General features: G+C 49.4%; 1 protein-coding gene across 2 annotated transcripts; it reads left to right on the top strand.

The window, feature by feature from the left end:
- Positions 1–335: 335 nt before the first annotated feature.
- LOC120660892 (prostaglandin reductase-3-like) lies at positions 336–23,585 on the top strand. Of its 2 annotated transcripts, XM_039939554.1 has the most exons (18): positions 344–656; positions 1,768–1,941; positions 2,047–2,228; positions 2,890–2,995; positions 3,183–3,259; positions 11,354–11,441; positions 11,847–12,036; positions 18,224–18,350; positions 18,442–18,522; positions 19,042–19,143; positions 19,294–19,389; positions 19,483–19,557; positions 20,423–20,542; positions 20,965–21,093; positions 21,490–21,567; positions 22,714–22,800; positions 22,967–23,053; positions 23,132–23,585. In XM_039939554.1, the coding sequence occupies exons 1-18, from the start codon at positions 602–604 to the stop codon at positions 23,180–23,182; spliced, it is 1,905 nt and encodes a 634-aa protein (XP_039795488.1). In that variant the 5' UTR covers positions 344–601; the 3' UTR covers positions 23,183–23,585. The 2 variants fall into 2 exon arrangements, with proteins under 2 accessions (XP_039795489.1, XP_039795488.1); XM_039939555.1 differs by lacking the exons at positions 22,714–22,800; positions 22,967–23,053; positions 23,132–23,585 and adding an exon at positions 21,745–22,112 and having other exon boundaries at positions 336–656.
- The last annotated feature ends 567 nt before the right edge of the window (positions 23,586–24,152 follow it).

The raw sequence follows: 24,152 nt of genomic DNA on the forward strand, positions 1-24,152 counted from the left end.
GCAAGCATGTTTCTATGCGCATCTTCGAGAGATTGAGTCAATATCTCTCTGTAGAACCTTCCCTGAGCGTCAATAATTATGCGTCGTGCTCTTCTACAGTACTTCCTTTTGCTGTTTTCGTGCTGCAAATTGTGGAATTTACTATCTGGTCTGTGATGAATACTTGCGATCGCAGACCGATGATAAGAACGATCGCCCAACCGCACAGTATCAGCCTGGAAGTGAAGCCGTTGGAGCACGGCTTCGGTGTGCCCGGGTGCCCACCTCGATCTGCCCGTGCTTCCGCTTCCTTCCAACAACGGGGCTGTCTCGCCGAGTCGCCGAGGTCAGCGGAAGCAGCCCACCCACACGGTCACACGGGCACGGCATAAACAGGAGAGCGGCGCCGAATAAACTCTTCTGCGGCCTCGTCTCCTTCCCCACTTCGTCATCGGCAGCTCCGCGTGCCGGCCGATACCTTCGCTACTATAGCCGCTGCCCGACCGCCTGCTCCCGCTGCGCTCTGCATCCCTTTCCGACACTCGCGTCTTCTACCCCGCGACGCCTCGGCAGCAGCCCCTCGCCCGCAGCGCACCCCCGCCACGCCCTCGGCGCCGGCGAGATGGAGCTCAAGCCCGGCATGTCGGCGCTCGTCACCGGCGGCGCCTCCGGCATCGGTAAGCAGCGCCGCTTCTCCCTCCCCAACTCCGGAAACGTTGGTCGGTGCTGAGTCCTGATGGCGCCGTGCCCGATTTAGTTTAGTCTGCGCGAAGGGGGGGGGGGGGGGGGGTCCGAGTCCAATCCGACGAGCTGGGGGGATGCGTGATTGCGCGTTGACTTGTGGGGAATGGGGACGGGGTGGCCCGATTACGCGGCGTAGCACTTGCATCGGGGGTGCCGGGTGCTTTTTCTCGAAACCCATGGATTCGATGATGGTTGTCACTTGTCAGTCCTAACACTGTTGTGCAGCGTGGTGCTGTGCTGCTTATGGTACAGCAATAATGGGTTAACTATACATTCAGCCAGAGCTAAAACTAAAAGCCTGAAAGTGAACCTTGAACATCATCACATTGACAGCATTCTTAATCTGTGAGGATTGTTATGAGCGTACACAGCAAGAAAGAGTTCTAAAGCATTGTTACAAGATGGTACTGTAGCAGGAACGGGCAATCGCCCCCACCTCAAACAAGTCCAAGCATGCACTTTTCTAGAAGGCCTTGGATTTGGTACCAAGCAATTAGTCTGTATCGGGATGATCTGCGACCGTTGGAGCACTTGGTGAATTATGGTAGAATTGTGCTGATGAGAGAAGCTTTGCTTACAGGATGTTATACTTCGAAGTTCAGTCTGCAGGTTTGCTGGAAATAAAGTAGCCTCATGGACTTCTTTTCGCTTCGCTCGGTACTACCCATCAGTTAACATGCAGCCATGCAACGATCTCTGTCCACAACAAAACCGAAGACTCAAAACTTTCCAGAAGTGGGCATGTAATTGGCAGCAAGGTTCTTTGTTTGGCAAATCCCAGATTGCAAGGTTGCAACTGCAATTAGTGGATATTTTAACCGAAACTGACCATAGATTCAGATTATGCTCTTAGCTAATAATAATGAATAGGCTTGGTACTACACTGATTATCATCTAGATCTTAGACCTTTATTTTAATGCGAGGAAAATTTTATGGTACCTTCTGGTCCCTTTTCTGAGTTTAATTATCCCTTCAATTCAACAGGCTATGTAGATATATTCCAATATATTAACTGAGTTTTTTTAAAAAAATTCTACTTTCAGGGAAAGCACTGTGCAGTGCTTTTGCACAGAAGGGTTTATTTGTCACTGTCGTCGATTTCTCAGAAGAAAATGGAAGAGAAGTTGCGGCTTTAGTTCAAAAAGAAAATAGCAAATTTCATAGAGATCTTAGAGTTCCATCTTCTGTATTTGTCAAATGTGATGTTAGTAATGCAGGTAAGAGGTTTAGACTTTTTAAATGTTAACTGGTGGCACAAGTTTACTTGAGCTTTCAGAATTCAGATGTGCGATATCTTAAAGATACACTATTTTGATATGCAGATAGTCTTGCTGCTGCTTTTGAGAAGCATGTACAAACATATGGTGGACTAGATATCTGCATCAATTGTGCTGGAATTGCCAATAGACCACTAGTTTATGATGATACATCTGATGGAGCTAGAACATGGAGGCATGCTGTAAATGTGAACCTTGTTGCTGTTATTGATGGTACTCGCATTGCAGTAAGTATATTGTTAATTGTTGGGAAAAAATTGACCTTTCAGTAACTCAAATTGTTAATTTGTACTAACAGTAAATACTGGTGTAGTGCGGACTTTATAATTTTAGACATGAATATATCATATGATTAGAAAATGCACATGTTTTCATTGTCTGTTGATACAGTATTTAAGATATAATGTTTGAATTATCCTTTCTTTGCATTTATTATTGGATAACGCTAGAGAAAGTGAGTGTCATTTTTTACAGCAAAATGGTCACCAAGGTGCAACTTAGGCAGCAGCAAAACTTACATATTATGATTTGTTGAGGCACATCTTGACATATAATTTTGTGTATCTCTAATTATGTATTCATAAATACATTCTCCTAGTAAAATTCATAATATACAGATAGCCATAGCCTACAAAGTTTGGCTTCATTCATCTTAAATTATAAATTTATTTTTATTCAGGAAAGCAATAGTTTTGTCAGTATGTAGCATGTCCTCAAGGTTTCCTTAAGAGCCAGAAGTAGGGTACCATTTTGGATAAACTATAATACACAGATCATGCTTTCTTGGTTTAGTTTGATTTCTTCACTTTTGAACTACTACTTTGAATAATGCTATTAATTGTCAGAAATGCCACATGCAATGATTATGGTTGAATTTCTAATCACCAGAGTCAAATAATGCGGTCCCAAAAGAAGCCTGGTGTCATAATAAATATCGGTTCAGCGGCAGGCCTTTATCCTATGATTTTTGATCCCGTATATAGTGCGACGAAAGGTACATGATCCCATATACCCTTTTCTTCTTCCCTCTTTCTGATCAGCAGATTCCATTGCAGTACCAGGCCAATTTTGATATTAACTATGGCTATTAATTTATGGAGAACAATATGCACATAAACCATTTACCGTATAGTTCCAAGGTAACTTGTGACCTACTGACCTCAAAATTCATTTCTTGGCAGGGGGTGTAGTTATGTTTACAAGATCACTTATTCCATTGAAACGTCATGGTGTTCGTGTCAATGTGCTGTGCCCAGAGGTATTAAGAAACTGCATTACTGAATGCAAATATTTATCATTTGCCCTATAATTTGCACTTGCTTTCATTGTATTAATTTGTACTAGTGAATTGTGTGCGCTCATAAGTCCTCTGTGTGAATGGATGCACTTTTCATGTTAGGGTAAATGTTTTGTTTTTTTTAGTAAGGAAAAGGGACCATTCTGTTTTTTGTTTTGAAGAAGGAAGGCTGATGGATGGGCTAACTCTATTCGCTATTGGGCCTTGGGCCTTGATAATTTTCAGTGCCTCTTCTTTGGTTGTTTTTTTTCCTTTGCAGTACTGCCATTTGTAGTTTGGTGTGCAAGCGTGATTAGGTTGAGCGTAGAAATTAGGTCTGGCTAAATGTTTGCGTTACAAAATATTTTAAAAACGGCATTAAGATGTTCTGCATTGTTCACATGCATGATTCAATTCATAAAGCTGTACAGATGCATAGGTCATGGATCATTGAGGTTGAAGGAACATAATAGCACACTTTCTCTACATGCCTAAGGTGCTAAGACCCTCTAATGCTAATTGCGATCCGCTATGGACCGTAGGTAATGTTAGCAAAGGATGCCTCCCAAAATGCTCCTGCATCCAAGTTTTTGTAGATCCGAGTAGCTGTAAAGAGCTAAACATGATGAGTTTAACAAATAATCTGCTGGAGAACATATACACATTTTTTTTGCTTTTCCAGACCTTGAATGTAGGACTGCACTGCCACAACAGCTTTTCCTTAGCCTGAGGAAACCATAGCTGCTGAATGCTCCTGTTTTTTGAGGCACCTGCAAACTTGAGCCAAGAAAATTAGCAATGCAGGTTCAAATATGTCCAGTTCGATGCCATTAACAAAATGAATAACCAGTGGTGTCATTAGGTGCACTAGAAGGGAAGTTTTGACCCTAAACTGCATTGTGCCTTTTGTACTTGGCATGAGCATCCAAAAGATTACAATCCAAATAAATGTGCCAGATGCAATTGTCATGCATATTCTGTTTTGTATGGCATGCAAAATCCATCTAAACCTTTCCAAAGATCATAGTTCGGCTAGGCGGCGACTAGGCGCGATTAGCCGCTAGGCGAAGCCCGTCGCCTCGACTATGGGGGTAGTCGGCGCTCTGGGCGCTAGGCGGCGCCGGTAGAGGTGGAGGAGCGCCTGGCGGAGGTTACTGGTGGGGGAGGAGTTGCGGGCGGCGGCGGGCGCTCGCGCGGGCGTGTGCGGGCGCGGGCGGCGGAGGGCGCGTGAGCGTGTGCGCAGGCGGCGGCCGTCGGGTGCGCGGGCGGCAGCAGGCGCAGGTGCGGGCGAACGGCGGCGTCAGGGTGGGAGGAGACGAGGGATAAGGTGGATAAGGTGGGGCTGGGCCAACTTTAAGGTGGATAAGGTGGGCTGGGCTGTTTTTATGGGCCTTTCTATGCATCTCTATAGCTGTAGTCTTCTATTTGTTTTCTTTTTTTGTGAGGTAATACGTGTATATATGTGTATTTGTGAAACGCCTAGGAAAACGCCTAGGAGCGCCTAGGAACGAGTACTCCCGACTAGGCGCTAGGCAATGGGTCAGCGCCTAGATTCCACCTAGCACCTAGCTGAACTTTGCCAAAGATTTTGGCAACTAATTCTTGAGTGTGGCAACGATCACATTGATGCAATTTGGGGTGTGCCTAGGTTTGCTGAAGTATTTGGTAGTGAGAAAGTAGAACAGACTTTTCCATATAACAGCACCAAGTGTGGCAAGGAAAATAGCAACAGTAAACTTAATTTGGTGCACAAGAAGCTCTTCAACTGGTATCGCAATGATAATGCTTAATGAAGGCCCAAATAAAGCAGCTGAGAGCTCAATGGCAGGAGTTTGAAATCTCCCTTCAGTAAGAAAGCCCGCTGCTATTTCTCCACCATAGCTGCTACCTGGTATAATGCTAAGCTGGCCTGCCCGGGGGGGGGGGGGGGGGCAAATATTCTAACACCAAATGTCTCACACAAGCTACAACACAGGCAATGCTAGCACTCCTGTGTATCTAGGTGTGCAGGTTTGTTGGTGAGATTGCAAAAAACACAATGTATACCACAGTTGATTACTAAGCTTGCAAAAAGCCAATAATTTATACCTTGATGTCTTGATGCTAATGGTTTTGAGGAATAGCTAATGCCCCACTTCTAACGGAAATCTGGCTACCGGCCCCAGCATTGCTGCTAGTATGTGCTTGTGCTGCAGGGCGTGCAAATAGTGAGGTTTACCCCTCTTTGGAGAGGATTTTCTGCCAATCAAAGAGAGTATGGCCTATTAAACTTTGCCATACAAAAACTGTTCTAATACCTATGCAGATCTGTTCTAAAGAAATGGGAAAATGCGATGGCAGCTAGATTACCTTTGGCTCTTGCTCGCACATCCCTTGCAAGTACTTTTGAGGTGCATCCATACCAACTCCATGGCAAGAATCACAGAGGTGGAGTGGTATACATCTTTGAAAGTTTAGTAGTTTTTGGCACATTCGATTCAATGTCATCCTGTATGGGAAAAAGAGGTCTCCCTCATCCCAATCAATGCCCACTCTGCGACCAAGAGGACGAGACGGTACAGCACATCCTCACTTCATGCATCTTTGCCAGGCAATTTTGGTTTCAAATTCTACAATCACTGAACCTGGGCTCTTTGGCTCCTAACCGGAGGTCGACTTCGTTTGCTGTTTGGTGGATGAGGTCCTGGTGGAGGGTACCTAAACAGCATAGAAAGGGTTTCAATACTTTAGTTATCCTTGGAGCATGGATCCTCTGGAAGCACCGAAGCAGTTGCATTTTCAACGGATCTGCCCCTAACCTCCAGGGTGCCCTGCATGCCTTTCATAGTGTAGCATTTCTTTGGCAATTTGCAGGAGCAAAAGGGCTTGCTGCCCTGGGCCTTGGCCGTGTAGGATAGTAGAGCCATCAGTATGTTTGGCTGTGGTCAGTGAAGGCAATGATAATTGCGTATATTGATTGATGATTAGGGTATACAAGGGTGTACATATATAGGGCAATCTCGGTTAGGGTTTATAGAAATAGAATCCCCTGAGATTGCCCACCCTATCATCTAGCAGGCTCGGATGAGCCGCCCATGGGCCTAGGCGTGACACAGCCCAGGCCCAGTACACGCAAGACAAACAATCTATTTGTCTAACCCCCCCCCCCCCCCCCCCCCCCCCCCCCCCCCCGGGCAGTCGAAACGAGACAGGATCGAAAATCAGCAAAGACTGACGATGGCAAGCCCTTGGTGAAGATATCGGCATACTGAGAGCTGGTAGGAACATGTGTAACACGAACAGCTCCAGTGGCAACACGTTCCCGAACGAAGTGAAGATCAATTTCCACATGCTTGGTGCGTTGATGCTGGACAGGGTTGGAAGACATATAAAATGTGCTGATATTATCACAATAAACTAGAGCGGCGTGACTGACAGGCGCAAGCAACTCTGCCAGGAGTTGGCGCAACCAGGACACCTCAGCCACCGCATTGGCAACAACCCGGTATTCAGCTTCTGCACTGCATCGAGACACATCGTTCTGACACTTTGAAGACCAGGAGACCAGATATCCCCCAAGAAGTCTGCATAGCCAGAAGTAGAGCGCCGAGTGTCAGGACAGCCAGCCCAATCAGCATCTGAATAGACAACAAGATCAGACGGAACAGAAGGCCGAATGAGTAGCCCCAAGTGCACTGTACCACGTATGTAGCGCAGGATGCGCTTCAAAGCGGCAAGATGAGGCTCCCGAGGATCATTCATATAAAGGCACACCTGCTGAACAACATATGCAATGTCAGGCCGAGTGAAGGTTAAGTACTGCAAGGCACTAGCAAGACTGCGATAATCTGTAGGATCAGCCACGGGGGGACCATCATCAGCAGACATCTTCCTGTTGGTGTCAACCGGTGTAGAACAAGACTTGCAATCAGCAATACCAGCACGAGCCAAAATCTCCATCATATACTGCCTCTGAGACAAAAGAAAACCATTGCCAGAATGTTGCACATACATACCCAGAAAGTGATGAAGGGCGCCCAGGTCCTTCATAGAGAACTCTCGCTGTAGTGCTGCAATAGTGCGGCGTAGAAGATGCATCGAGGAGGCAGTCAAGACAATGTCGTCGACATAGAGCAGAAGGTAAACAGTGTCTGCGCCCTGGTGGTACACGAACAGAGAAGTGTCCGTCTTAGCCTGAACAAACCCAAGCTGACCGAGGTAGGAGGCGAAGCTACTGTACCAATCACGGGGAGCCTGCTTAAGACCACAAAGCGAGCGATTAAGCCGACAAACATAATCAGGGTGAGCTGGATCCTCAAAACCTGTGGGCTGGGAGCAGTAAACAGTCTCAGACAGAGTGTCGTGAAGAAAAGCGTTCTTCACATCCAACTGATGAACCGACCAGGATCGAGAGAGCGCCAAGGAGAGTACTATGCGCACGGTAGCAAGCTTCACAACAGGACTGAAAGTCTCATCATAATCAATCCCTGGACGCTGAGTAAAACCATGGAGCACCCAACGGGCCTTGTATCTCTCCAAAGAGCCATCTACCTGAAATTTGTGCTTGAATACCCACTTGTCGGTGACAATATTGGCCTGAGACGGACGTGGAACCAAGTCCCACGTGTGATTGGCCAGCAGAGCATCGAACTCCTCCTGCATCGCCTGGCGCCAATTGGGATCAGCAAGACCCCCACGGTAGGTGCGAGGAACAGGCGACAAGGGAGCCGCATGGTAGATGGCCGACAGTCGAAAGCCAGCCTTCTCGCGTGTCACCATGGTGTGTTGGTTAGACACGAGCGGCACGGGGACAGCTCCAGGAGGAAGAATGCGCGGAGGTTGGGGATGGCGCGAGTAGACCTGCAGGAGCCGAGCAGGGCTGGGCGAACTAGCAGTGCGGCCTGCGGGCGAGGGGGCGGCCGGGCTAGGCAGACCAGCCGGAGAGCCATCGGCCTGGCTGGGAGCCGGCCGAGCTGCAGCGGGCGCAGGCCCGGGACGCACGGGCGTGGTCCCTGGGCGCACCGGAGGGGCGACGGGCAGCGCCGGGGTGGCGGCTGAGGACGAGGCCGCACATGGCTGTACGGAAATGTCGGGGGCCGCACATGGCTGTGCGGGAACACCGGGGGCCGCACATGGCTGTGCGGGAACACCGGGGGCCGCACATGGCTGTGCAGGAACACCGGGGGTCGCACATGGCTGTGGGGGAACGCCATGACCTGCAGCAGTAGGCACTTGTACGGGACTAATAGGAGCCGGTACAAAATTAGTGTGATCAAAGAACTCAAATTCCTCTGCGGCAGGGAGGGTGCCGGCCATCGGGCAACGACGGCGAGGAGCCGGTGCGAGATGGGGGGGGGGGGGGTGGACGCAGCGCGAGGGGATCGCGTGCGAGGAGCGGCGCCGGCGGGGGCGCGTGCTAGGGAACGGAAGCGAGATCGGGATCTCTTGATACCATGAAGGCAATGATAATTGCGTATATTGATTGATGATTAGGGTATACAAGGGTGTACATATATAGGGCAATCTCGGTTAGGGTTTATAGAAATAAAATCCCCTGAGATTGCCCACCCTATCATCTAGCAGGCTCGGATGAGCCGCCCATGGGCCTAGGCGTGACACAGCCCAGGCCCAGTACACGCAAGATAGACAATCTATTTGTCTAACAGTTAGGTCTTAGAATTTTTTCTTATCTGTAACAGTTCTTTTTGTGGGTTTATGCTCCGTCCTCATTCTGGTCAAAGCCTCCAAGGTGGGGAGTGGTTTATTGTAATTGGGCCATTTTTTTCTTATTAATACAAAGATGTGCAGCTCTCTTGCGTGTTTGAGAAAAAAAATGTCATCTGTAAATGTTGTTCTCCCGACGGTCAAAGAACATTAATTAAACGGAGACTGAACACGTCACCTAGCTAAAAGAAGGTTACGTGGTACTTACCGACCAATGTGCTGGGCAACGACAGGGGTCAAACGGACAAGCTGAATGGATTTCGGCCTACACGCTGTCAAAAACGGTGGTAAAGTTAGAACAAATGACTCAGGTAAGAAGAGGAGATGCAGGAAACGAAGAACCTAGAATGGAAAATCCAAATCAAATGGGAAGGAAGGGGACATGGGGTGGGGGGGGGGGGGGGGGGACGAAGAACAGCTAGGAAGTGGCCGCATAGATCTAGCTAACCCGATAAGAAAGCTACGGGCACTACAAAATCCAAAACGATTGGAAAGCGGAAAGCATTCAACAGGCCTACGCAACTAAAACCGGTTGTAGTCGAAGAAAGGGACCACAGTAAAAGAGCCACATCAGCTGCAATGTGAAGCCGTAAATCCAGGAAAAGCCAAAAAAAATGAAGGGAATGGAAGAACCATAGTTCGTACACGAATCTGAAAGAACAAGTACATAGTACGCCGTGTAGTGAGAAGATAACCTCAAAATGTCGTACATCCTAGCGCGTAGCCATGGAGCTCACAAGCACAGCAGTGAATCGCCGAATCGCCGGTCGAAGATTTCCTGGAGGAAGTAAGAACTTCTGTTTGGGGGAGAGGAATACGTGGGCGAGGAGCAGCGGCACCAGCAACGCTGCCTGGCCGGTCGCGGGCGAGAAGCAACGGCGTCGGTCTGGCCATGGGTAGGGAGCAATGGCCACTGCCTGGCCGGCCGTGGGCGAGGAGTTGGGGCGCAGGGCAGGTGGCGGCGGCCCCGGACCAGCCCTGGGCAAGGAGTGGCGAAGCCGTGCCGGCCGCGCGCGCCGCCTGGCTAGATCAGCCACGGGCGGGGAGTGACGACCGCCCTAGCCGTCTGCGAGCGAGGAGCCGGGGCGCAGGACAGGCCGTGGGCAGGCAGCGGTAGCGCCGGACCGGCCGTGGGCGAGGAGGTGAAGCCGGGCCGGGCCGGCCACTCGCGTTCGCCTTACCGGACCGACCGTGGGCGGGGAGCGGCGAAGCGGGGGGGGGGGGGGCGGGACTCGCACGCCACTGGCCATACCAGCTGTGGGCGAGGAACAGCGGCGCTGAGGGAGGGGCATTGGCACCGCGGCACGAGGATAGGCTGCCTCGGCCGGTCCGGCCACGGGCGGGGAGAGGAGAAGCCGGGTGGCCTCACGCGCCGCCGGCCATACCGGTCGTCGGCGAGGAGCAGCAGTGTCGAGAGAGGGGCAGCGGCACCACGGACCGAGGATAGGAGGTGGGTCGGCGAGGATGGCACCAGAGCGGCGGCGGAGATGAGCTTGGAAGACGGCGAGGATCTGGCGGGGATCGAGCAGGGGGCGAAGGGAGAGGAGTCGCTGCGGGCTCGGAGCGGCGAACAGGAGAGAGATGGCAGATTGCCGCCCTCCATGGTGGTTCCTCCGGATGGCCGCGTACTCATGGTTTGAGGCGGCATCCTTCGTAAAATGAGAGACTGGCAAAGAAAAGGAGGGCGGTCGCAGTTCCCCATCGGTAGTAGGAAGTTTCGCGGAAGGAGCAATGGACAGTAAAGTTGACTTCGATGATGACGGGGCAGGCCATGACCAGCACGATCTCCACCATATCAAGCGGATCTTACGGCCAGTAAAATTCTAGCTGACGTGACTGCTTTGGCCTTGCGCCGACGCGTGGGGGAATCATATATAGAAATGTATTTTTTTCTAACCTTGTAATATTTTTCTAGGTTTGTATTTCAAAAAAATAATTCAACAGTGCTTCAATTGTGCACCCTGTATTCTCCATTCCGTAGATTCACATATAGACAAACTTAAAAGATTGACCAGATAGTGTGACTGGTCACTATCTTAAGGACCATTGCTGACATCAATAGCTCTGATACCCACCATTGCATGTACACGATCTTATATTGTTCTAGAGGCAAACGTGTATGCATAAGATCACAATGTTAATTAAAACCAAGAGCATTTTGTCTAAGGATGCTAAATAGAGCCAACCTGTCCTGTAGGTGATGCGAAAATAATTCTTGTCTGTCCTACAGAGTGGACCAGATGAGTTGATCTCCATAATTTGTAGAAACTATCATCTTTTCTAATGAATCATGATTAACAGCCAGCAGGGACAAATATGAGGTTGGATTATAATTATTTTTTGTATTGACCTAGTGATGTTCTGATTATGCAGTTTGTTCAAACTAATATGGGGGAACAAATGGGCCGCAGAATTGTAGATTCTACTGGTGGATATTTGAAGATGGAGGATATTGTCAATGGTACATCATTTCATACCTTGTTAAGCTGTAATTTAGTGTCACGACTCGTAGCTTTTTTTTTACCATGATTTATGTGCCACGATTACTATGTGTCATTGCAAGGCTCTGATGAGCTGTCCAATACTTCTCATATTATGTTGTGATCAGATGTTTTAAATGATCGAACTAAACACAAATATCTGTTGAAATTGGATCCATTGATCAATTAACTAGATAGTAGGTTGCTAAACTTGCATGAGTAAGTCACTTCAGTTGAGCTTGAAACTGTAGCAATTGATGGTTACCCCAAACTGTGTCCCCTGGTAGACATGGTTGAGGGATTTATAAAATTTATATATTTTGCATACAATGTTTTCTCTTTCTAGTAATATCATATTTCAAGCACCGCCTTTTTTTTGGCCTCAGGTGCATTTGAGCTTATACAGGATGAGAGCAAGGCTGGTGCTTGCCTTTGGATAACGAATCGCCGAGGGATGGAATACTGGCCAACACCAGAAGAACAAAGAAAGTATATGGTGAACCCCAGCAAGTCGAAAAGGACGCTGACAAATAACATATATCCCAGCATCCAAATGCCTGAATCTTTTGAGAAGATGTAAGTAGTTTTGCTATGTTATGTTTCTTTAGAAGATAGAAGCTGCCTGACTGCCCCAGCACATAGTTGGCTTTTCTGTTCCAGCAATTCTATCACAACTTAAGGCTTAAGACACTAATTCAACCAATTAATAAACAGAAACTAAACACCTTTTGACTCCACACTTCTCATAGCACTACAGCATTTGCTTGGCTGGAAAGGCGCCTCTATTTTTTCTCGAATGACGCAGGTAGCTGTGTGTGATTCCACTAAGGAGTTAATAAAAATACAAGGAAAGGGTGAAAACCCATCCAAAACACACACCAACACACAGGATATGTGCTGCTTCTTTACGCAAAGCTGACATATTTGTTGGTGTATATGTGAGCTCATGTATAGAGACCCATCTAGAGGCCCATGTATAGGATCTATATATCCCACCCTTCTAGGGTTTGGAGGAATATAAGTGATTATTCTCTCCATCATGGTATCAATAGACTAGGGTTAGGGTTCCTCTCCTCCCTCCCATCCCAGCCGCCGGCGCCCCCCTCCTCCTCCTTCCCTCCCCTCCCCTCATCTTCCTCTGCTGCCGGCGCTGCTCCTGCGCCGCACGCCTCCTCTGCTTGGGCCGCCGCCACCGCTGCAGCAGCTGGCGCGGGTTCCTCTTCCTCCTCTGCTCCAGCTGCTGCCCGTGCGCCCTCTTCTTCCTCTGCTCCGGCCGTCTTCCCTGCTGGCGCCGCCGCCTGGCCTCCTCTGGCCTGGCGCGCTGGCCGCCATCGCGCCTGTGCCGGACGCCGGGGTGGGTGCTGCCGCCGCCGAGACCGCGTCCGTGCACCCGCCGCCCGTCCTGGAGCCGCCTATGCTGCCGCCCGTCCTGGAGCCGCCTGTGCAGGCCGCCGCCGCCGCCGCGGGCGCTGCTCCAGGGGGTGCGGCCGCCGATCCCGCCGCCGCTGCTGCCCACCGCGCCGCCGTCGCCGCGGGCAAGCAGCCCGCCGCCGACACCGCGCCCGATCCCGCGTGGACCGGGCTCGGGATGTTGCCCGCGGATGCGCCGCTCTCCGCCGCCGCCCTCCGCGGGCACCAGGCCGACACCGCTCTCGCCGCGGCCCTCCTCGCCGCCAAGTCGGAGGCTTCGGCGGTTCAAGAGTGGGTCCGCGTGGCTGCCCTCGCCTGGGAGCGCGAGCGCGCCGTGGCCGAAGCCTTCGCTCCCCGGGTCGCCGAGGCGGAGCACTTCCTCTGCGTCTCCTCCGGCCGGCCCGTCGTCCTCGAGCCCGGCGCCTCTTCCTCCCACCAGGCCCCGCCCGTTGGATCTGGAGCCCGGTACGACCTGACCGACCCCATGGTCGCCCAGCTCCACATCCAGGCCGCCGGCGTCCAGAACATCAGGGCCCTGGTCACCGTCCTCCTCGACCCGACGTCCTCCTACGGACGCTGGCGGGACCAGGTACTGCTCGCCCTCCGCCGCTACGCCCTCGACGACCACGTCCTCCTCAACACGCCGATCGAGGCGCAGGACGTGGCGTGGTTGTGCCTCGACAGCGTCGCCATGTCCTGGATCTTCGGGACCATCTCCCTAGATCTTCAGGACCTCGTCAGGACCCACGGAGGCACCGCGCGGCAGGCCTGGGTGGCGCTGAGGGGCAGTTCCTCGGCAACGCCGAGTACCGCGCCCTCCAGCTCGACGCCACCTTCCGCACCTTCGTGCAGGGGGACCTCTCCATTGGTGAGTACTGCCGGCGGATGAAGGGCATGGCCGATGCTCTTCACGACCTCGGGGATCCGGTGTCAGATCGGGCCTTGGTGCTCAATGTCCTGCGAGGCCTGAGCAGCACCTATGACCACCTGAAGAGCTGGATCGCCCGCCAGAGGCCCTTCCCCTCCTTCTTGCAGGTCCGGGACGACCTCGCCCTCGAGATCACCAGGGGTCTCGCACCCGGATCGCCCTCGTCCACCTCCACCGCGCTCGTCGCTGCTCCACCGGCTTCCTCCGCCGCCCCTACCACCTCTCCTTGGTGCTGCTCCCGCCGGGCAGACTGGAGGTGGGGGGGGGGGGGGCGTGGACGTCGGCGGCGGCGGGGGGGGGGGGGGACGTGGTGGTGGTGGTGGCACTGGTGGCCCTGCTTCTGGGGGTACCGGTACCGGTGGGGGTCGTCGGGACGCGCCGGCTCTGGCTCCAACTCCCGCTTCTGCCCCTGCCCCTGGAGGTACGCCCTGGCCATCCTTCAGCAACCCATGGTCAGGGCGCATCTCGATGTGGCCGTTCCAGGGTCCGGGAGGGGGGCCTCGTCCTCAGCTCCAGCCGGCGGCCATGTTCACCGGTGCTGCTCCCCTCTCCGCGCCGTACTGGACCCCGCCTGCTCAGCCCAGCCAGCAGCCAACCTGGCCTGGGGGGTAGGACCAGGCCTCTCGGCGCAGTCCTTCAGCACAATGGGACTGACGCCGCCAGTCAGCACCGAGTGGATCGCCGACTCGGGTGTCTCCTTCCACACCACTCCTGATGCCGGTATCCTCTTTTCTGTCCAACCCCCACACCCCTCTTGTCCTTCTTCTATCATGGTTGGTGATGAGTCCTGCTCCTCGTCTTCCTAATGTTCTTGTTGCTCCTCAAATGGTTCACAACATTTTTTCAATTCGCCAGTTTACTGCTAATAACTCATATTCTATCGAATTTGACTCTTCTGGTCTTACTGTGATGGATTCGGCTTCCCGACGTCCGCTCCTCCGATGTGACAGTCCGGGGCCTCTTTACACTTCGGTTTCCTGCTTCTGCTGCCCCGTCTTCGACTTCTTCTTGGTCTACTGCTTTTGCCGTGACGCCTTCTTTCACCACCTGGCACTGCCGGCTTGGTCACCCTGGCCGCGACATTTTTGGCTCAGCTCAGTCGTAGTACCGATGTTCCATGTACTAGAGCTCCTGCTGAGCACCTCTGTCATACGTGCCAGTTAGGTCGTCATGTTAGACTTCCGTTTTCTTCTTCGCATGCTGCGCATGCTTTTGATCTTATTCACTGTGACCTGTGGACATCTTCTGTACTCAGTATGTCTGGCTATAAATATTATCTGGTCATTGTTGATGATTTTTCTAATTACTCTTAGACTTTTTCTTTGCGCGCCAAGTCTGAGACCTTCCCCACTCTCCTCCACTTCTTTGCCTGGGTGTCCACTCAGTTCAGCCTCACCGTTAAGGCCGTCCAGTGTGACAACGGGCGGGAGTTCGATAACTCTACCTCCCGTTCCTTCTTCCTCTCTCGGGGTGTTCAGCTGCGTATGTCTTGTCCGTATACCTCTTCTCAGAACGGCAAGGCTGAGCGGATAATTCGCACGACGAACGATGTCGTGCGCACCCTTCTGATTCAGGCCTCTCTGCCCCCGCGCTTCTGGGCTGAGAGCCTCCACATCGCCACCTACCTGCTCAACCGCCTTCCGTCCACTGCTTCTCCTGCTCCCACTCCACACCACGTTTTCTTCAGTACCCCTCCCCGCTACGACCACCTTCGGGTCTTCGGGTGTGCGTGTTACCCTAACACCTCCGCCACCGCTTCTCACAAGCTGGCGCCCCGCTCGACTCGTGTGTTTCTCGGTTACTCCCCTGACCACAAGGGGTACCGATGCTTTGACCTCACCTCTCGCCGCGTCCTGATCTCCCGACACGTCGTCTTTGACGAGTCGGATTTCCCCTACTCCACCTCCTCCACTTCTTCTCCTGACCCCGAGCTGGAGTCTCTGTTTCCGACTGATCCGGTAGTTCAGCCACCGTTACCTGTTTGTCCTTTCCCTGCAGGTTTTCCCGGCGCACCGGCACCGCTTCCGGTGTACCTGCTGCGCCGAGCGCGGCCCCGATACCCGCGGTCGTGCCACGCGCGGATCCGTGTCTCCCGCTGCGCCACGCGTGGCCCCGGTGCCTTCCCCTGCACCTGCGTGGTACGCTCAGTCGGTGCAGGTGTACCGGCGTCGTTCGGCGCCGACACCGGCGCTGCCTCCTGCTCTGGAGGCTCCTGCGACGCCTACACCGGAGCCGTCGCCGCCGCCGCCTCCTTCGGCTCCCTCTCGAGCCGAGCCGGAGGTGTACCACCCGCCAGTCATCCATCGGGATCCTCGGCATATCCATCCCATGGTGACTCGGCGGATGGCGTCTCAGGCCGCGACTCTCTCCGCCACCGAGGGAGAGCCGCAGGTCTCTCCGGTACCCTCCTCTGTCCGCGACGCCTTGACGGATCCTCACTGGCGTCGCGCGAAGGAAGAGGAGTACGCGGCTCTTCTTGCCAACCAGACGTGGGACCTCGTATCGCGTCCGTCTGGTTACAAGGTGGTGACTGGCAAGTGGATTTGGATGCATAAGCGTCGGGCTGATGGCACACTGGAGCGCTACAAGGCTCGCTGGGTTCTCTGGGGGTTCACTCAGCGACCTGGTGTGGACTATGATGAGACCTTCAGTCTAGTCGTGAAGCCCGCTACGGTGCGCACGGTCCTCTCGTTTGCGTTCTCGCGCTCTTGGCTTGTGCACTAGCTGGACGTGAAGAATGCGTTTCTTCAAGGCTCTCTGTCAGAGATTGTATACTGCTCTCAGCCAGCGGGATTTGTGGACTCAAGTCGTCCGGATATGGTCTGCCGGCTCAACAAGTCTCTATGGTTTGAAGCAGGCTCCTCGGGCTTGGTACTCTCGGTTCGCCACGTTCTTGCTGACATTGGGGTTCACCGAGGTCAAGTCTGACACGTCTCTCTTCATCTACTGCCGTGGGGATGAGACTGTGTATCTGCTGCTCTATGTCGATGACATTGTGCTCACAGCCTCCAGTCAGCGGTTGCTTCAAAGTGTCATCTCCTCTCTGCAGCAGGAGTTTGCTATGAAGGATCTTGGTCAGCTCCACCACTTCTTGGGTGTCACTGTTGAGCCTCGCCCATCTGGTCTTCTCCTTCACCAGCGGCAGTACGCACTTGATATTCTGGAGCGGGCTGGGATGACTGATCGCAAGCCCTGCTCCACTCCTGTCGACACTCAGACGAAGCTGTGTGCTGATCTGGGTGATCCGGTGGTTGATCCTACTGCCTACCGGAGTCTGGCCGGCGCTTTGCAGTACCTCGCCTTCACCAGGCCGGACCTCACCTACGCGGTTCAGCAGGTCTGTCTCCACATGCATGATCCCCGGGAGTCATATCTTGCTGCGCTGAAGCGTCTCCGCTATATCCGTGGCACTGTGGACCTCGGCCTGGTGCTTCACCGCTCGTCTTCTGCTGAGCTGGTTGTCTACACCGACGCTGACTGGGCTGGCTGCCCAGACACTCGTCGCTCCACTTCCGGCTACGCCGTCTTCCTGGGCGGCAACCTGGTCTCCTGGTCGTCCTAGTGGCAGCCGGTCGTCTCCCGCTCCAGTGCTGAGGCGGAGTACCGGGCTGTCGCTAACGGCGTGGCGGAGGCGTCCTGGCTACGACAGCTCTTGGTGGAGCTCCACAGCCCGCTCGCCAAGAGCACGCTCGTCTACTGCGACAACGTCAGCGCTGTGTATCTCTCCACCAACCCCGTCTAGCACCAGCGGACGAAGCATGTGGAGATCGATCTGTATTTCGTGCGCGACAGAGTCGTCATCGGTGATGTTCGGGTACTCCATGTCCCGACTACTTCCCAGTTTGCTGACATCTTCACCAAGGGACTATCCTCCTCGACCTTCTCGGAGTTTCGCTCCAGCCTCAACGTAGCAGGTGGCTAGTTGTGGCTGCGGGAGGGGGGGGTATTTGCCCTTTGTACACTCTTTGTACTCTCTTCTTGTCCAATCTTGAACACCACTGCGCCGGTAGTTCAGACTGCGGGGGGGGGGGGTGTTGGTGTATATGTGAGCCCATGTATAGAGGCCCATCTAGAGGCCCATGTATAAGATCTATATATCCCACCCTTCTAGGGTTTGGAGGAATAAAAGTAATTATTCTCTCCATCAATATTGATTTTGATCTTATGAGATTTACCATCCTTTTTTATTCTTCTTGTCGTTGTTTTAGTCTTGAGCACATGATATTATCTAGTAGGTTGTTTTTCTACAAGATAGCTGAACTTTTACTCTATATTGCTTGTCAGTCATCATGTTTTGCTCATCAGAAAATTCTTGTAGAAGCAATACCCTGCCAGATATTATGTCTCACAGGCTGGAAAATTTGTGGGTTTATTCAGAATTGCATTTACTTTATTAAAGATTGTTTCTTATTGATGCTTGTGTAGAGTTGTTCACACACTCAGCCATAATTTCCGCAATGCTACAAGACTTGAGCGTGTCCGACTGAGATTGCCTGTTGAACCACACAGTGCTCTGGTTAAAATAATATATGCTGGTGTAAATGCTAGTGATGTAAGTCTTTAGATTTTATTTTCATTCACTTCTCTTTTGATGCATGATGGCCATCAATTAACCTTTTGGATGATCTAACGGCCTTGTGCAGGTAAACTTCAGCTCAGGACGCTATTTTAGTGGTAATCCTAAAGAAACCGCTTCACGCCTTCCATTTGATGCTGGTTTTGAGGTAATTGATGTTTTCACATGTCCAAGCTAATAGCATTCTCAATATTGGATGATGCTTTTGAGATATACTTTGGCAACCTATCATTCTTACACACCATAAATTCCTAAGCATAACAATGTCACTGAGTGTGAGAGAAAGTTAATCATAGAAAAGATCTAGCTAACAGCAGCAGGTTAACAGTTCTGCTGTTATGGTTCTACATAGTGCACTAAAAAAAAGTGGACAGTATGTCAATAACTCATGTGTGCATCATGGCATAAGTGTACTTGGCCCATAAAAAAAGGAAAAATAGACACCATATCGTGCTACCTACTTATATTGATACCTGATTGCACATCCTATCATATGATTCAATAATGCTATCGCTTTCATAGGTGTGTTTGCCACTTTCTGCATAGGCATTAGGATATTCGATTGAGTCCGTGAAGTCAGAATAAATTTTTGTGTAACTTTTTTACCTAACTTCCTCAATAATTTTCTTTGCCTTTTTTTTCTTATGAGGAATTTTAATGTATGCAGGGTGTGGGAATTGTTGCCGCTGTCGGAGATTCAGTTAATCATATCAAAGTAGGCACTCCTGTGGCCCTTATGACTTTTGGAAGCTATGCTGAATTCACGCAGGTGCTGCATTTTTTGCACTTCCTTACATGTCAAATTACCTGCTAGTTTCTGTTCTTCTTTAAATGGGATCATCTCCAGCCTATTAAATTTTGAATATTATTATGTTTGTTTGCCAGTAATTATTCTTATCTTTGCAATTTTCTTGTGAAGGTTCCAGCCAAACATCTCCTTCCGGTGCCAAGACCAGACCCAGAGGTTGTTGCTATGTTGACATCAGGACTGACTGCTTCAATTGGTCTTGAAAAGGTTTACTTAATTTAAACCCCGTTTTCTTTTTCTCCTCTATGATATATCTGTTTTCCATCCTGGACTGATTCGGTTAATTCTTTCTGGCTTTAGGCGGGGCAAATGACGTCTGGGAAAGTTGTTTTAGTTACAGCGGCTGCCGGTGGAACAGGACAATTCGCCGTTCAGGTTAGCTGATACAATGTTGATATCATTACTAAGATTATTTTTTTGATGTAACTATCAGTTGCATATATATTTCTATGGATTGCAACGAGGTATAATATAAAATTACTGTTTTGTACTTTTCAAACTTGAACAGGATAATTATTTCTTTTAATTTGCCTGTCATCGAATTTGTCTTTCACAGTTAATAGCTCTTAGGGATGTACTTTGGTAAGTTATTGTGCTTTTCACTGGATTGAGTAGTGAGCCTGATATTTTAGGACATGGGCAAGTTTTCCTGTTTACTTCCTCTGATCGAAATGACTGGGTCTTCAATGGGGCTACTCCAAGTGTTGACACGGCCTTAAGTCTTACTCGGGCATGTCCTCTCTCACTGCCAGCGGGGTAGGGTAAGGGGCCTCCTTGTGGTCTAGCTTCTAGGCCCGCAGGTGTGTGTCCCTGGTCGTTTGTGTAATTGTGTGTGTGTGTGTGTGTGTGTGGCAGGCGTGCGCGCACGCATGTAAAGTTTTTTACCATCGATATCCAAAATTTTATATAGATTGACAACACAAGATTGCGCGCACATGTGTGTAAAGTTTCTTTAGAAAACTTTGACCATCGATATCCAAAATTTTATATAGATTGACAACACAAGATTGTCATTACTAGATTCATTATGAAATGTACTTCCATAATATGTAACTATTTTCATTTGAATAATACATTTTTATTCATCTCGCTAGTCAAGGTTCTATTGGAGACCATGTTGATGTCCTAGAGGACTTATATTTGTGAGCTGAGGAAATACATACTATTCTAAGCAACTGTTGATTTTTAACTCAGGTGAACTATATCCTTATTTGACATTTTAATTTCATATCTTCACAAGCTGGCGAAACTAGCAGGCAACAAGGTTGTTGCCACATGTGGAGGTGAAAGTAAGGCTGAATTTCTGGCTTCCGTAGGAGCTGATCGTGTTATCAATTACAGGAACGAAAGCATCAAAGATGTGAGTTCTTGTTTCAGTTTTTCAGATTGGCTTTCTTTTAAATCACTGCACAGTGTGTGATTTTACTATGGAGCGGTTTATTTGTCAAGTGTCTGAGCTTATTGTCACATCCTTGTACTGGCATAAATGTGCCATATTTATTTTGTAACCTATATGGTTCTGCTGTTTGGTTCTTCCTATCTCTGATTGCAGGAATGCAATGTTGAAGGCATGTTGTCCTTAAACTAGCGTAACCTTTTCCTGTGTCAGACATCTCCCCAAATGTTTGATGTGCATGCTTGAACTACACTCGTGTTTCTGTAGAAACTAAGTTATATAGATTTCTGATATTATGATCATTTTGGATTCTCAAGTGACTGTAACCGTTTAAGTCAATCCCTTGATTGTTTTCTTCAATGTGCTCATTAAATGTCCGAATTCAGGTTCTGAAGAAAGAGTTTCCAAGAGGTGTAGATATCATATATGAATCTGTAGGTGGGGAAATGTTTGACTTGTGCTTGAATGCACTTGCAGTCCATGGGCATCTCATTGTAATTGGTATGATCTCCCAGGTAATTCTGGCAGCTGCTGAAGCCCATGTCTTTTCATTTATTGTATTGTGATTTGTGAGTGACAACATTTGGCGGTGAACATGTCAAATTGATATGCTATTCACCATCCAGAGTTTTAAGGAAAACTGAAGTTGAGGACTTGATGATTCTTGATTTTTTCCCCCGTTTGGTGGGAAAATAGACTCCCGGAATATTTTGAAATATGATGAGTTTAATAAAGAATTTGCCCATTATGCATCTGATTAATAGTTGGAGACTGGAGTTTACCTAATCTATTGTGGTTCTGTTGACACATTTCTGAATTAGTTTTTTTCATCATTCTGTGTTCATTGTTATAATTTTTTTAATAAGATTCTATAGCTTATACCTAAATATTGGTTACTTTGGTGATTTCAGTATCAAGGAGAGAGTGGATGGAAGCCAAAGAATTACACTGGACTATGTGAGAAGATACTAGCTAAAAGTCAAACTGTGGTATGCGTCACCTAACTTCTTTAGAGCAATCCCAACCCATAGTTTCCATGGTAGTTTCTATGTTGCCACATCATCAACACACCACTTGAAGACCTAACTTTCTCAATGCATAGTTTCCATAGAGTAGTTTCTATCCATAGTAGAATTTAATGGTTTCATGCATACTCCCAAACACAGCTTGGTCACCTGTGGCTACCAGCCGTGTGGCCTTTCTACTACTACAATACATTGCAGCGATGCCTGGAGCTCGGATGTCTGGAGGATCACCGACGACTGCGGGGCCGGAGACTAAAGCACCACAGGCGGCTAAAATCTTATTCCTCGTCTGGATCTCAAGAGAAGCTTTGCTCCATACATATTGATCTAGTCTTGTAGCTGCCTGGAGATGCTTAGGTGCGGAGGTCGATTGGGAGTGGATTTAGGTGATTGGTGCCGGCGATCAATCGATTTGCACCACACGCGGACGCCGTAAATCAGAGGCTGTGCGAGGGACGAATTCTGGAGCGTGGGTGCGCCATGGGATGGCAGCGCGCGGGGTGGGTCGCGGTACTGCAGCGGCGTACGGGTGGGCGGAGGGGAGCGCACCGGATCTGGGGTCGAGGGAGGAAATCGAGGATAGAAACAATGTCGTCGCCCCAACGCGATTTCGGCAGTTTCTTAGCGCTTTGGAGCACGAGCAGACTCGGTTTCTCTCCTGAGAAACGATGTCTTCCGTTTTTCTCATCTCTCCTCATTTATTCACATGCCACATCAGCTTCTTTGCCTACATGGCACTATATTTAATGCTATAGAAACTATCCTAGGTGGAGGGTTGGGACTGCCCTTAGCTAATTCTAAAAAAAATCTTTTTTAGTTAGCATGTACTGCATTGATATTTGATGTTCATTAAATAAATATGTAATGAGACTCTGATCAAGTGTGTTAAGAACATCCTTCAGCTTAGATTCTCATGGAATCAGATCATCAAATGAACTTAACATTTGATCTGTCTATGCGCCCATAATATGAACTGCGCTACATTGGCCGCAAAATGTTGGGCATCCAACTTTCTAATACTGAATATATGACTGCGATGTTGAATCCATTAGTAGCTTTTTTTTTAAGTATGCTCCTTCAAACTTTGAAAATTTTCCATTTGAATTGTAGGCTGGATTTTTCCTTGTTCAGTATGCTCATCTGTGGCAAGATCATCTTGACAAACTTTTTGACCTGTATGCCTCTGGAAAGCTAAAGGTATGCTTTCTGCTTATAACTATGTGCAAGTATGTTCAGAAAGGAATAGCAAGACAAGACAACTACCTCACTCAAATTCGTCTGATAATGTTAAGTCCTTTATTTATTCATTTTTTTCCCTTTCTGATGTACCTTTTCATGTCATACCACCATAACGCACGAACAGGTTTCCCTAGACCCCAAGAAGTTCCTGGGTGTTGCTTCCGTGCCAGATGCAGTAGAATACCTTCATTCTGGCAGGAGTGTTGGCAAGGTAGCACAGGTTCCATAACAACTCGAGAAGATATGTCTGTTCATTGTGACTTACAAATTTCCATTCGGTTCATTTCAGGTTGTTGTGTGCATTGATCCATCATACTGTCAGGTCGCTGCTAAGCTATAACTTAAGGACAATGACACGCATTATGGTTCACAGTTGCAAAATAGGTTAGGCTGTTATGGGTACACAGAGATCCTGAGGCCATCTTCTTTGGTTCTCTGTTTCCTGCCTACTCAACATAAGAGCATTTTCCAGGTTTGTTTCAAAAAAGATAGCATTTGCCAAGTGGGTAAGAACCGAATAATTTGCATATGTTGGTGTATGGCTAAGTTTTGTGCATTGTTTATAAGATGCACGACCAAACATGGACATGGAAATCAAATAACTTTATAATCCCAGAGATTATGATCATATTGGGCATTGGTACAAGGTGGTCCGTGCAATCGTGTGATATAGTTCCACCTTCTGTGTAAAACTTTTCTTGAATAAAACAATGTCCTCACCACATGATGCCATTGTGGGATCATTCTAAGCATCCATGAGGGAATCGCAGTAGATGGCAGTTTCTGGAATGGAGTTATGTTTCACAAATGGCATCGTTCTAAATAAATTACCACCGAAAATTTCATCTGAAGCGAGCGTCCTGGACTTCTGCTCATATGTGGAGGATAGAGCTGGAAACAAACTTTGAACCTTGGAGGGCAGAATTTTGCGTGCCAGCCACGAGGACCGTGATGCAATTACTTTTCTTTTTTAAGGAGGGGGGCGGGTTTGACTTCGTAATTAAAAAATTCACTAGTTCTGATTGAAGGCTCTCTAAAGAGTCAACCTCTTGCTCTGGTAACTTCGTGGATAGCTTTTTACTTCCTGCGTAAGTAGGTCTCCAATTTGATCTCTTTCTAGACGCGCCCATCTTCACTTAGTAGAGCTTCAGCCAAAACACCAAGGACCTCTCCTCCTTTCTGTACAGTACTTGTCGTATCTCAAAAAACTTGGATGGAGAGTTTCACAAGACTTCACGATGCCATCAGGATGCAACTATGGTGCATTGAAGCAAGTGAGGTGGAGGTTTGTAAATGGAATTTAACACTAT

This window comes from Panicum virgatum, chromosome 2N (assembly GCF_016808335.1).
Source record: "Panicum virgatum strain AP13 chromosome 2N, P.virgatum_v5, whole genome shotgun sequence".
In the NCBI taxonomy this organism is placed as follows: domain Eukaryota; kingdom Viridiplantae; phylum Streptophyta; class Magnoliopsida; order Poales; family Poaceae; genus Panicum; species Panicum virgatum.

Excerpts from the sequence above, each read along its gene's own strand:
- LOC120660892 (XM_039939554.1), top strand. The coding sequence starts at position 602 with ATGGAGCTCAAGCCCGGCATGTCGGCGCTCGTCACCGGCGGCGCCTCC. Across the intron at positions 11,442-11,846 it reads GATGGAGGATATTGTCAATG|GTGCATTTGAGCTTATACAG; the intron begins GTACATCATTTC and ends TTTTGGCCTCAG. Across the intron at positions 22,801-22,966 it reads ATGCCTCTGGAAAGCTAAAG|GTTTCCCTAGACCCCAAGAA; the intron begins GTATGCTTTCTG and ends ACGCACGAACAG.